This window comes from Tyto alba, unplaced genomic scaffold (assembly GCF_018691265.1).
Source record: "Tyto alba isolate M040663 unplaced genomic scaffold, T.alba_DEE_v4.0 Super-Scaffold_21, whole genome shotgun sequence".
Classification (NCBI taxonomy): Eukaryota; Metazoa; Chordata; class Aves; order Strigiformes; family Tytonidae; genus Tyto; species Tyto alba.
Window position 1 is genome coordinate 4,065,105 of NW_024881295.1, and position 14,727 is coordinate 4,079,831.

Consider the following 14,727-nt stretch of genomic DNA (forward strand, 5'->3'; position numbering starts at 1 on the left):
TATTTTTCTCCTTTTCTGAACCAGCAACCACATTTAATAAACATTTTCTGGTTTTACGTACTACACAGACTATTTGCACACAGCAACAAACATTGTATCACACTATAAGCCTACTAAAAAAGTGAAATCAATGGTCAAAAAGAGTAAGAAGCCCAAGGCAAATTTCTAGGGCAAAATTGCTCACTAATCAGCACTAGGGCCTTAGAAATAATTTCTGATTTCTTCCTGTACACTGAGAAATACTGCAACAGCTTTCAGTGTTTTGCTTTATAACTTCTTACATCTTACAAACATCAGATATGGAGGAAATTGATGAAGTGAGTAACATACTCCTCTTCCGTAAAGTTCATCAAATCATGGGTATATATAATGATAGAGCACTCCAATATTATCAAATCTCTGACATTTTTCAGCAAACCTTACTGACTGACAAATTCCTATGGTAAAACAAGAAAACTTTTATATAAATAACATTGTGCAGACAATTCAGTTATTTCTGTTACTAAAAACATTAACTTACAAACCAACACCTAACAAGCATTTTGATCGGTCCTATTAAAATCTCGCCCCTTGCAATAAGTTAATTTATTCACAGCAACTTTTGCATGGAAGTCACAAAGGTTTTACAGTAATATTCTGAATGCGAGGGTTTTTTTAATTTTTTAATGCTTTAAAAAACTTGTTATAATCTATCTTAAGACTTCTGTACCACTTACAAATCATACTAAAAACTTTTGTGTTACTTACAAACCATTTAAATTCTACACACTTCATTAGATTTAAATTAGACTTCATGGGACAGACACAGTACAGCTCTATGGGTTTTAATTTAATTAAACACATTCAAATATGCTAACAAATTTTTTTAAAATATTTTTTAATAACAATCAAAATGACAAGATGAATACAAAAGTTATTTGGGAAAATATAGTTTCCTCACTATTTGTTTTCCTTTATTTCAACGACAAATTGTCCTGGTTTTGGCTGGGATAAGGTAAATTTTCTTCCTAGTAGCTGGTGTAGTGCTGTGTTTTGGATTTAGGATGATAATAACGTTGATAACACACTGATGTTTTAGTTAGTGTAAGCGGTGCTCAGCAACAAGTCAAGGGCTTTCCGGTTTCTCACACTGCCCTGCCAGTGAGGAGTCTGGGGGTGCACAAGAAGTTGAGAGGGGACAAAGCCAGGCCAGCTGAGCCGGCCTGGCCAAGGGGACATTCCATACCAGACGATGTCACGTTGAAAAACAAAACTGGGTTGAGTTGGCCGGGGGATGGCGACCCGCTGCTCAGGGACTGGCTGGGCATTGGTCAGAGGGTGGTGAGCAATTGCACTGTGCACCACTTGTTTTGTATGTTATTTTATCACTTTTATTATTATTTTCACTTCCATTTCTCTCCCATTAAACTGTCTTTATCTCAACCCTGAAGTTTTACCTTTTTTCCAATTCTCTCCCTCATTCCACTGCGGGGGGAGTGAGCAAACGCCTGTGTGGTGTTTAGCTGCCTGACAGGTTAAACAACAACTGATTATTCTGTAATGAATGAAAGCCAGTAGCACCAGAAGTAAATAAATAAAATCATTTGAAGAACGTGATTTATGGAGAGCTTTCATTGGGACAATTATTTTTAACACTATAATTAGTTTGCATAATTTAGTCAGCATAATAATACAATAACAGGCAGAAAGCTTTAGTTCCTGAGTAAAGAATAAAATGTGGGCTGTTTTATTTTTTTTTTTCCTTAATGCTGCTGAAGTGATGTTTCTTTTGGTGAAGGCAGTGAAATCTAGACTAAATTCCTGCAACAAAATCAGCTACCAACCTGTAACACCGCCTTAATCTTTTAGCTCTACTGATACTGTACATTTATCCATTATAAATAAGCTTTCACTGATTTCTTAAAATCCAGACAGGCACCAGGTATTTGTATAAATTAATAAAAGTCACTCCATAAGGTTTCAGCTTCTGCTTGAGATAAAGGATGTGGAATATTTTTTCTAACTTTAAAAACTGCTTAAGTCAAAAAAATATCATACGCCTCCCTCCCCCAAAGCAACTAAAAGACTTTATCACAGTCAAAGAAATTTTACGGAGGAAGCACCACATTCAAGTCCTATGTTTAAGTTTACATTTTGTAGGTTTTCCCATCTTTTGCAACACAACTTCCATATTAAAAAGTAAGAATATCCTTTCAGTGAAGAAGGTCCATTCCTTCTTCCCATGAGATGCCAATCAACGTTTGAACTGGATAAACTGCACTTCTCTTTCATTCCTCAAGTAAGTTTAACTTTGAGAAGTGCAGCTTCCCAAAATAATTACTCAGGAACATTCCTATGCTAGGTTGTCACTGCTGCCTATTCTTCTATTGTGTACATACACCTTTCTGTGTACTAGTATTTACAGTGAATACAGAAAGACAGCAATACATTATTAAGAATTTGTACAGTCATTTTATCAATACCTGTAGGAAAAGCTGCCCAAGCAATAGCAGGGGATGTAGTCTGCTTTTCACCATTTCCAAACTCATAACTCTCTGCTGCCTAGAAACATGAAAAAATCAGTTACATATTTTTAAAAATGCTGTAAATTCCTATAAAAAAATATTTGAAGATAGTTACATTTCAAAATTAAGTCCAGGTAACATACCTCAAATCCTCCAAAGTCATCGTCATCCATCTTTCAACTGGTACTAGAATACAGCAGAAATCTTGATTTAAAAAACAGAACCACCAAATTGTTCTATCCCCTTTACTCATAAAATACCAATAAAAACTTTGTAAAACCAAAAGGTATGGTGTTAGTTTTAAAGGACAGACTCAGGTAGAACAAGTCAATGTGGTCAAACTCTGAAAGCCCAGCAGTATGAAGAAATACAGTGCTCTACACTGCAGGAAAATGGACATATTTCATTGGCCAGTCTCATAACAGAAATGTGCTGATTTTATGATCAACTAGGAGTCAAAAGACAAAAATGACTCATGTATTTGTACTTCAGTTACATGACAGATGATTAGAGACCTCTGCTACAGGATACAACTGCTACCTAGCTCATCTAAGTGCTCTTCATAACCTCATCACCTTCTCGTCTAGGAATGAATATTCAGTCTTTCATCCATGTACTCATCTCCACAGATTACCTGAAGTATTCCTAATTTACAAGTTCTACAAAAGATCAAGGGATCTAAATAAGACTTTTTATTTTCCACAGAGGATGCAAGGACTAGAACTGTACGATCTCTAGAGAAACACTTTTTAATTTATCAAGATAAATTAAATATTGGGTATTTAATGGTGGAATTTGAATATCTTCAAGGGAAAAGATAAGCACTGCCCATCAATACTGTCAAACATCTTTTGAAAGCAAGAATGTAGAAAAAGTTTTCTAAGATAGGAAAACAGAAAGATGGTACTTTAAAAGCAATTGCTACTGCTCTTAAGTATAGGAGTCAAGACCCAAGTACATCAAAAAATGGTACTGAAAACAGCAAATAACCTAGTCTGGATATATATTTAAAAAAAAAAAAAAAAAAAAAAGTAGGATTTATGACCATCAGATTTCAAAATGAAGAATTTCATTAGTAACAAGGTAATGAAGATTCAATTTAATGCAATTATGATCTACCAAGTACTTTGTAGTTTTGTGTTTTTGATTTAAAATATAAAAATATTTTCCATTGTTAAGTTCCTTTTCCAAATCAGCACTGTGATTAAATCCAAAAAGACTTCCTGCTTTTCCCATCTCTTCTTAGCAGTCTGGCAACATCAGCACAAACTGCAACTTAGTAAAGGACTGTGGTGAATTTCTGGAAATTTTTCTGCTACCACAGAGGTCCTTCCCTATGTTTCATGGAGGGGCTGATTTAGATTTTACAAACTGATCAGCATTTTTGAGCCGTAGCCCTGAATCCTGTGGCATTTTGATATATTTATAGTTAAATTGCAGTTCTCTTTACAAAAATGCAGGATAAGTTACTCTGCTAGTGAAAGTAACTCAAGATATACAAGCCTGTTCAAAGAAGGGTATTATATGTATTTAAAAAAAAAAAATAAAATAAATCATTCTGATACGTGAATGAAGGATGATCCAAAAAACCTTTCAGGTCTTTATAGAATGTCAAAATGTTTGTAAAGTTAATTGACTTCAGTTAAAATAGACTATAGGCTGGAGAAACTTTTATTACTGTGAAATGACATGCTCAGAAACAGAATTCAAAGGGTTTGGAAGAAATCTCCAAAGTAAAGTATTAGAATGTCAGAAGGGGACATTTTCAGTTTATAGTCACTGCTGAAAATCACTACCAAGAAAGACTTCTATTCTAACACTTATCTTCCAAGGTTTAACAAATTAATTTCCAAGTTCTTATCAATGAACTTAGCTTAAAGCACCACTATCACAGAGTAAGCAGACAAATTCAGTTAAATTAAAGAAGAATAGTGTCCAATATTCACATGGTATTTTTCTAGGGACTGCAAGGGGCTTGTTGATTTTGTGCTGGTTGGGTTTTGTGCTGGTTCGGGTTTTTTTGAGAGAAAGAAGGTAGTTGCGTATTTTTCCCAACAATGTTAAATTCAAACAGTCAAATATTCATGCATTCCATTAACTTTCAGAGCTTTAATATACAACTCAAAAAAAATAACACATGCACACACAAGTGGTAGCAATGGAAGTTGTATACCTAGAACACCACTGCCAAAGCAGAGAGCAAGGCGCAAACACCTGCGTATGTCAACATATTCACATTAGCTGCTATTAAATCCCATCCAGAACAGAATGGTGAAATACAGAGGTACTGCAACATGTAGCATTCAAGTAGGAGTCAGAGCAGTCAGTTGGAAAAAGTGAGGCTTTAGTAAGGCACACAGGTATTCCATGCATACACTATGTGTCACATCAATACGTCCTATAGGCTCTACACAAAGTTACTTCGAAGGACCACAGCAGATTTCCTCCCTGAAGAGTAAGAGACATTATTCTCATCATCTCAGAACTGATTATGTCTCAACCAGAAAAAAGTACATTCCATATTCAGCACTGTGTTTTAAAAAGACAAAGTGGAACAAGTTTAGAGGAGTGCAACAGGGATGAAAACAATTTTGGTAAGGCACACTAAAATAAAAAGGCTTTTTTAAAAAAAATAAAAATATAAACAAAAATATCTGTAAAATATGAAAAATAATGTTCTAAGAAGTGATTAACTACTTTCATTTATCATCAGATGCAGCACTAACATAAAGCAGTAAAGGACAGAAGCCTCTGTAGGCAAAACGTGTTAATATCAGAGAGGATCTCCAGGAAGGCAACATAAACCCCTACAAGAAAACTTCGAAGAACCTATGCATACATAAAACAGAAGTAACTTTTGATAGAAAGGATGTAGGGCAGAAGAAAAAAGTGGAGAACCACCTGTTACTGAATCCACCATCTTTGTTATTACATTTCACATATAGTTTTCATAGATCTTGTAATGATCACAAGACTATTTTGACCCAAGATTTCCTTACTCCACAAATTTTAACACAGACGTTTCATGGGTGTAACAGCATGATTAATCTATGGATTATTACACACAATTTAAATTGAATAAAAGAGAAGCAGACTCCAAGCAAATTTCAGTAGTATCAATGGTGTTTTCACACCTAACTGCTAATCCTCCAATTTCCAGTTCCTCAGAGATCCCACAGGAATTCTAGGCTACGGGATTCTCAGCCAGCTAGGACAGAGAGTTTGCTATTTGTCTATGTAAAAGATACACTCGTACACGTACATGTACCTATGTTTTCAAAGACAAAGCTTTTAGTCCACAAAAAGAAATCCTGATCTGTTTACATGCTTTGTTTGCTGTAGGGAAAAAAAAAAATATCAAAACGAAACTGGCAAACTTGGCATGTATCACAAGTAAGCAGGAAACAGATAAGAATAGAAAGCATGTATTAAGTCCTAGAGAGATGCTAACATAGGGCACTTCAAAAACTCAAAGGCTGAGGTATTCTTTTCAAAGACTGTTAGTGCAAGAGCTCTTACTAGGAGATATCTTTCCAAAGATATGCTTCCTCTTGCATTAAAAAAAAAAAGCGTGCTTTCTGAAAGGAGAAAAGAACAGGGTCACACCAATGTTTTTAGAACTGTTTAGAAAAAAAATTAATCAACTCTATTTTTAGCTATGAGTCTTTCATAGCCTTCAAATGTACACATGCGTGTCACTTTAAAAAAAAACTTTTAATAATTAATTATAAACTTAATTGATTTCAATACTGAAAATATGACCAAATACACTATTTCTCCCTTATTCTGGTGATGGAAGTATATTTCTGATATAAATAAACAGCAGAACTAGCCTAACATCTCACACAGAACTGTAACAATTTTGGGAGCAGCATTTTTTAATCAATCTATTCCAAAATGGGTAATCAGACTTTTCTTTCCTCACAGACTAGGACCATTATTTGTGGCACCGGAATAGGAAAGAATACATTAAGTGCTGACAATCTGCAGAAGGATTTAAAAAATAACACACAAAAAAGAAACAACCCACACAGTCTTACCATGACTAAATGTGGTCTCTTAAAATATGCCTGATACTGGAATTAAGTAACTGTAAAATTGGGCAACAAGAAGTCAACCTCAAAATTACAGATTCATAGAAATTATGGTTGGAAAAGACACAGTAGGTCATCCAGCCCAGGCCATTTCCAAAACATTACAGTTCTCAAGATAGTCATGTCCTAAAAGGTTTGAGAAGCTCTCCAGTCATACTCCTGTAAGAAGAAGGAAACTTCTCATGGATCACAAATATGTAATCAGTAGATTTCATCAAGTTTGTATTCAGCAAATCATACAATGATTTAGACCAGAATTCAGACCAGCAGGTTATACAATCCAAACTCTTGCTCAAAGCAGGGTCAATACTGCATTCTGATCAGGTTGCTCAGGACTTCCTTCTCTCTGACTGATAACAATGCATGATGAATATATTCAAATACAGACAACTGTGCGTATCGGAGGTGCTTGCAAGCTTTCCGACAGCAAACGCAGTCACCAAAGCCTGACCATCAGCCTAACATGGGTCATGAGCACTTTGTGAAATGCACTTACCTAACAGACACACCAAAATCATGGGGTTTATATACAGGAAGATCAGGAGCCATTCTCAAGGAATAAGACAGAAAAATACAAGATGGGAAAAAAGCCCCTCTTCCCCATTCCAACTGTTAGGAGGAAAAGGAAGGTTGTAATCCCGCCAGAATTCCCCGTATTCTTCATATCCAAAAGACAAAAGTGGTAGTGAGACCAAAAGCGGAACAGAGACCAAACAACAAATTAAGAAGGATTCTTCGTTCACTTATAAGTCTACCGCTGGTTATTAAGAATTCAGATTAATCAAATCCTGATCTATTACGTGATCAGTCAGATGTAAATTTGCCTCGGTAATAAAGAAAACTAATTTTGCCAGGTACATTTAACTGGATGACATATCACCCTGGCCTGTAATTCTGAGTAAGTAGGTAACTTGTAGAATTTTGTACGTTTTAAAGGAAGAATTTACAGAGCACATTGCTCTTTGTTTTGTCAGAACACTATGTGTAGAGCTGGCTGAGGGTGGGGCTGCTGCATTTGTATTTCTGGCAAACACTGTCAGTGGTTAACCCCTACCTATGACAACGTATCGGTTTTACTTGCATGTTTATCCCTACGAAATGACTCATTCAGTGTGTTCAATCTAGGACTGGCTTATTAGCTGATTCTTCACCGGACGTAACCTAGACCGCATTATTTGAAGAATAAATCTTTGGCCGAAACTGCAGGCTCCAAAAAGCCTATCCAAAATAAGTCTAAGGTTAAAAAAAAAAAAAAAAAAAAAAAAAATCAAAATAAAACACAACAATGAAATAAAAAAATCAGTCATTTAGAAAGCATATATACTGGCAGTGCCTTTGTGATAAAGAGCAGAACGCATGATAAATTTCTGTATGACAAAGTTCTAAACAGATCACATTTACTTTTCCTCATGGCTCTTCTTATAAAATCCCAAGAAACTTCGCAATTTTAAAACATGAACAAACTGTCTTCTTTTTACCCAGCTGATACAGAGTTTTCTTCTAATCTTTACCAATCCCAGCTGAAGGGTCTTAACAACTCATAGTAGCTACTAAGTCATTAATTAGAAATTTTTGATTACAGAATATACATATCCCAAAGGATACATAACCCAAGACAGACCAGAATATGAATGTACAGCATAATGGAAACTAAAATAAATTTAGAGCATCTGTAAAATTTTCTGAAAAAAAAAAAAACTTACATTTCTCACTTCACTACTGCTTGAGATCTCAGCACTAAAAGTAACCTGTTTAGTAACACTTAGACCATAAACAGAGGAATACTTTTCATTTCTTATGACCAGAAATTCAGTGGCATGAAAAACAATATAGATATTACTGAAGCCCACTGTCAAAACAAAAATTTAACAATATCTGCTGACAGATTTTTTTTTATTATTATTTTTTGAGATTGAGGAATTCTAACTTCTCTTCCCAGCAGTAAAGCTAAATTCTTCTAGCATATCTGTCAGATATCAATTTCTAAAAATGGTAGCTGTAACAAGGTACTGAAATGTGATTTTTCATTTTTTTCTTCCAAAAGAATGAAACAATATAATGCAGTAATTCTCGATCCTTCAAATCAATGGAGAGTTCAATCCTTTTAGTGTTTTATTTTTGTAACTTCCAATTCTGTAGCTTGCTTCATAGCAATATGTTTGCAATGAAAAGCTTCTACAGACTTTTTTTTTTTCTTCTTCCTTACAAAAGCAGCTGACTATACAGTAAAATTGAATGGAAAAATTTCCTACAAAGATAGCATGATCCATGCGGTTAACATTCACTTAGTGGTTTGTTATTTAGTGAATAGAGTTCACAGTCTTGATACAGAAAAAGAGTATTCTGTATTGGTTTTAACCGGAAAGCTCTTAACAGCTCCTAAAATCTGCATTACATTTTCAGTATTTATATCATCAGTATCTAACAAGGAAAGTATACAATTGAGCAGGGGCTAACATTACAAGACCATGAGGACAAGAGAGGGAAATTTAGGACTGTCTCTCAATTTTGAAAATTAGACTGCATTAGTAATTACAATAAACACAATTTTTAAAAAAGTGTTTTGGAAGTAACAAAGCTAACACAAGACTTCCATAAGAAATTATGAGTTTGTGCCAAAAATATAATAACATAGTTATATAAGAAGAAGTTAGGCTAGTTATTTCCTCAGAGATACTCGTAATTCTTCAACTATTAATAAATATGTTACTTTGAGTGCTCATTAATGAATCTTGGATAAACTATAATTTCTTAATGAGATTTATGTAAGACTTCTGCATAGAACCAAATGTAAACATTAGGAAAACCTTTTAAGAAGAAATAAATACAAGTGTTTTGTCATTTCAAAGAATTAAATGACCAAATAAACTTGGAAATTCAATTAAGCTTTCTGCTTTTAGAAAGGTAGAAGCTTTTATGGTTCTCAACTTTTGGTTTGGGTTGAGTTATTTTTAAGTAATTTTTAACCACAATGTGAGGCAAATACAGCTTCAAACTTTTAAGAAAAAGGAGAAAATTAGCAACTTTGGAAGGTATCATTTAATATTATTGAAACCAATGAACTGTTGCCAAATGCATACGGCATCCACATCTCTTTATATAGACAGATGCAAACTTTGATTTCATGCTACATTTGAAAACGCTTATTTTTTTTTTTCTCCTTGAAGTAGAGCACCTAAATCCCTGTACGTATATAAACTTGTGTCTGCCTGTACATGCCAGTTGTTAAGGCAGGTGGTCAGATGAGGGGACTGAGAACCTGTAACATCTAAGATGCAAGGCTGACACACAAGCATTTCGCTTCTTCGCTCAAACAACTGCCCTTTTATCTTTCAATCAAACAGCAAATATCACCCCATACAAAGTTGTTCAAGGGCCATTATGCCCTAACCCTGTCATGAGACAGGGAAAATCTAGGCATCATCAAAATGCCAATGTTCTCCACCATTTTACAGTGTGCATTTTGTGATATACTGGGACATGCAGGAAATCCCCACCACCACGAAGCAGTATGAATATCAGCTCTGTAACAGAAGGCACAATAGGCAGTTAGCACTTGTATCTGAACACACAACAGGAGCATGCCCAGTCACATATTAAAGAAAAAGACTTCAAGGTTATGGGGGAAAAGAAAAAAAAAAAGACAACACAGAACCCATCACAGCAATCTTCTCCCGGGAAATGAAGCTGGTTCATTTCAATTCCAGTACTGACTTAATAAACATTTACTAAATAAAATACCTTTTAAGAATAATAAAAAATATATTTAAAAAAAAAAAAACAGACAAAACAAAAAAACAAAGCAGATGCAAATCACCACCTATTTTACAGCAGTAGTTGCTAATATTACAATTGATTCAACTGAAATCTATGGGACTTTTAAGAAAACTGCAAGTCTGGCCTGCACAACTATTTCCTTTCCACAGCCTAAGTCAATCAATACAATTGAATATATTCAAGAAATCACAGAATAAATTCAGTTTGGGAAGCATCTCAGGAGGACACCTGTTGCAACCCCACGTGAAAGCAAGGCCACCTTAGACACTACATCAGGCTGCCTAAGGCCACATACAGTCCAGTTCCGAACACCTGCAAGGACTCCAGTCTAACAAGGCAACAGCAGTCAAGCACTAGAGCAGATACCGAAAGAATTTTCTTTTCCTATGCACCTTTGTCATCTATTCATTTATCCTGAAGTCTCCAGAGAAGTTCCAACACTTCAGAGATGAGAACAGCACATTGAAGAATGTAGCAATAATAGTCAAAGATTGATTTACACAAATCAGAATATATAAAAGTCAATAGCTAATACTTTTCTATCAATTCCTATAGTGAATTTAAGAATTAAAAAAAGAAAAAACAAACCACAACACCCCTCCCAAACAACCAATAACAATTTTTTTTTTTTTTTTACCAGATAGTCTTTTTCTCAGGAGATGCCCCCTGGACCAAAAGATTCAGATTCTGTGAGAAGCATGTAAGATTCTATATCCTATGACATGGTATTTCACACCTAGCTTCACAAGTAATTCTGAAAGAACATTACTTACATGTAACAGTGCTGTATGTAATAAAACAGTAGTGGCAAAATCTGTAGCATTTCTAACAGTTTCATGTAACAAGAACATCTTATGCAACCTGCAAGACTTCTGTAACTGCCTTTCCCACTTTTATTTATAAAAGCATTTTTAGAAGAACAACAACAGCACATGATTAAACACCAATAAATATACTTTTTATAAGCATCATAAGGGTGACAAAATTTAACAACTGCATAAAACCAACAACAACACAACTTCTTTAGCTGGCTATAGTCCTTAAAGAAAATAGAATAAATATTCTTTACAAATTATATTCTCATCTAAAAGCTACTGAGCTAATATGATCAAAAACCTCTGAAATTCCACAGAAATAGGTATTCAGATAATCTGCAAAATCAATTCCACAAAAAACTCTGGTTTAGGACTTGTGGATCCTATTCTTCAGCATACACTTTTGACTCTTTTAAACAATGCTTAAAGCAGGAAAAAAAGCACTAAAGTAGAAACACCAAGTCCATTTCACTTCCCAAGATCAGATACAGCTTCACAAAAAAGGAAGCAAGGGTTACATTTTTACCTACAAGAAAAGGGGCTCTGCTAGCTCCTACAGAGAAGGCAGGTACCCATTTTCAAATTCACCCAAGATGTAGGAGAGAAATAAACCATCACAGCCTTGTGTGGAAAATGCACTCAAGAACTGGCAATTCCTCACATATCTTAGAAGAAACTAATGTCAGAAAACTACCAAAACCATGTTCTGTGAAATCTGATCTCTGAAAAGCTATTAAGACATATATTTGTAAAAGGTATGAATGAATGGTATTCTGTGAGTGACAAAGAAGAAAAGGATACAGACTGTGGACAAAAGAAATTCCTAGTGAGGCAAAAGAGGTTCAATATTAGATACAAACTGCCTCTCACTCATTGTTCCTGACCTCTACATATATGTAAGACCACCAAATACATGGTATGAATTTATGTATAGGAAAGAAAGAATATAAATTGGGAGAGACATATTTTCTCCTAGATCAATAAAAAGGTGTGAACCCTAGGCCAATGTCTAAAATACTACTCTACTTGTGATTCAGAAATAATTCCTGAGGTTAACTTCAGAGTATTTCCTGAGGTAGAGATCTACCACATGCATGTACCATTTTTGTCTCTATACCAGACCACAACCCATGGACCACATGGGGATTCCATGTGTAACCATAAGTACTCAGAGGATAGCATCATTCAGAAGAAAAGACTTTGCAAGTATCACAGCGGTACTTTCAGTACCACATACCTTCAATTAAAAGGTTGAGAGAGAAAAGGTCTGTATACTTTGGCTTCCAAATATGTTGATTGCTGGGATCTATCTATGGCCAGGGGTGGGGGAGGTGGGGGGGGCCGGAAATCTCTAGCAAAACAAATACGGTTTTCATTCCAGCAGGTTATCTATTCAGATGAGTAATTACAGTAACGCATTAAGGTTCTTTTTCACATTTTTGCCCACGAGTCTTTGTCAGCTTCTCACAACTTTAAAAATTTTCCTCTAAGAGAATACCTACTTTTTCATTCTAGATATTCAAAGGTGACTTCAAATAAAACCTTATCAACTCCAGCAGAAATATATTACAGTATTTTTCAGGTTGTCTCCAGAATCTATAGACACTTTCTCAAGACTTAATTCTAAAGACACTTTCTCAAGACTTAATTCTAACAACTGCAATTAACTCAAAATTTTATAGAAAGTCCTCCCAAAGTCTTCAGTTTTCACCATACTTGGTTTCTTGCAACCAGAACATGGGAAGACTAGTTCTTGTTTCATTATAAAAATAAAGAACCACATATTTAACTAAGTTTTAAATTTCTCTAATGTCCTGCTATAAGCTTTCTCTATCACAAGTAACTTTTTACTTCAAAAGCCACACACTTTTACAAAATGTAAATAAACTGCTGTGAGAAGTCTGACAAAACTGATACAATTCAAACATGATGTGCTTTCTGGAGGAAAAACCTCTCCCCTCACCAAGCCTTCTCCCCAACCACCTCCAAAAAACTCTCAGAAAGTAACTTGAATTAAACTGGAATTATACATTTCTGTTATGCACAGCTAGGCAATACACTATACCTATAATTAATCAACATCAAGTCCATATCAACATTCTCTATAATCCTGATTCAGATTAATGATAATCAGAAGCCCTGGAAATTAGTTTGTGTTCTACAAAAAAAGGTAAGAAAAGTGTGACTTGTCATTCACTAACTAGGTCACAAAGATCAGACACTAACAGCCCTGCAAATGCCTGAGCAAAAGTGACCACAGTAGACTAGAAACTCTTATATATAAAGTATTCTCATTGTACCATTGACCATAAAATTGTACACAGTCTTCTAGAAGACAGAGCCAGGCTGTTCTCAAAGTTGCACAGGAATTAGGACAAGATCCATAGGACAGAAGTCAGAATAATTACAATTCTGACCAGATACTGGAACAAGCTGCCCACACTGTGGACTCTTCATCCCTGAAGATATTCAGAAATCAATTGGCCACAGCTCTGAGCCATTTGCTCTAACCAGACCTGCTTTAACCAGAACTATGGACTAGACAACCTCCAGATGTCCCTTCCATGCATGGTCTGTGATTCAGTGCTTTCATCTGTATCTAGAAGAGTATAGTCAAAAAAAAAAAAAAAAAAAAAACAAAAAACATAGCAGTAGAGGCTGCAAAAATAGTGAATCCACCTTTGAGATTGGTCTATAGTTGAACTGTACTAATAATTACCAACATCTGTGCAGGATCATTTTAGGATTGGGTTTGCTAATGACAAATGAACCAACTTCAAGAGAGAAGCATGAAAGAACACCTCTAAAAATATTCACTGTTGTAGGAGGGACAAAAGTAGCAAAAACCTATTGAAATATTTTCATCATGAGTTCAATGAAAAAATGTCTTACATAAATCTCTGTACTCAACAGAGAAGTTTCTTGAAGAAGGCTGAAGTGAACTTTCAGCATTAAGAGAAAAAAACTTGACAGGAAAGAAAAATTGTGTGAGGATGTTTCTTCTCTGGAAGTAATAGGAAACTGTTAATCCATTAATTTGTGAAAACTTTCCCTAAAAATCATTAAATTGGAAGATTTGACTGTCAATATGGTAAGACATCTACAAATAGCAATTCTTTCTTGAAAAAGTAAGTCTAACATTTCATAATGAATGAATGGCTTTTTGAGCCAGTTTTAGTAGCCCCAGTCAGCATCCTCCTCTTGGCCTTGACAGATACAGTGCTTGGCTATTTGGTGCTTCTCTCTCAAGAGAAGAGCTGGATATCAGTTTTAGACAGTTCATGCAACTGGGCACTTGCTTAATTTTCATAAAGTCCTTATTCATTTTTACTTAGAAACAAAGAAATTAACGGTGCAGAAACATCCACTGTTAAGGGATTGGGAATGCCAGGACAAACAGCTGTCTTTCTTTTGTAGTGCATATTTGGTAAACTTAAGACACACAGGGTTTAAAAGTAAAACAGAAGGGTCATAGGTATTTCATATGCATTTTCACTTAAAATATTAGTAAGCTTCAAGAACTTAAACTAACAATTT

At 35.0% G+C, this 14,727-nt stretch overlaps 1 protein-coding gene across 7 annotated transcripts in view; it reads right to left on the minus strand.

Annotated features, from left to right (window-relative positions):
* Positions 1 to 14,727, minus strand: part of CCDC91 (coiled-coil domain containing 91) — a 154,575-nt gene that overhangs the window by 125,199 nt on the left and 14,649 nt on the right. For 6 of the 7 annotated variants that reach the window (XM_032995071.2, XM_032995068.2, XM_032995069.2 and 3 more), the window contains exons 2-3: positions 2,648 to 2,690; positions 2,463 to 2,541 (exon numbers count right to left, since the gene is read on the minus strand). In XM_032995071.2, the coding sequence (XP_032850962.1) occupies positions 2,463 to 2,541; positions 2,648 to 2,677 (109 nt within the window). In that variant the 5' untranslated portion in view covers positions 2,678 to 2,690. Of the gene's footprint in view, positions 1 to 2,462; positions 2,542 to 2,647; positions 2,691 to 5,766; positions 5,789 to 14,727 lie in introns of those variants that run through there. The other variant, XM_032995070.2, reaches the window with a different exon arrangement.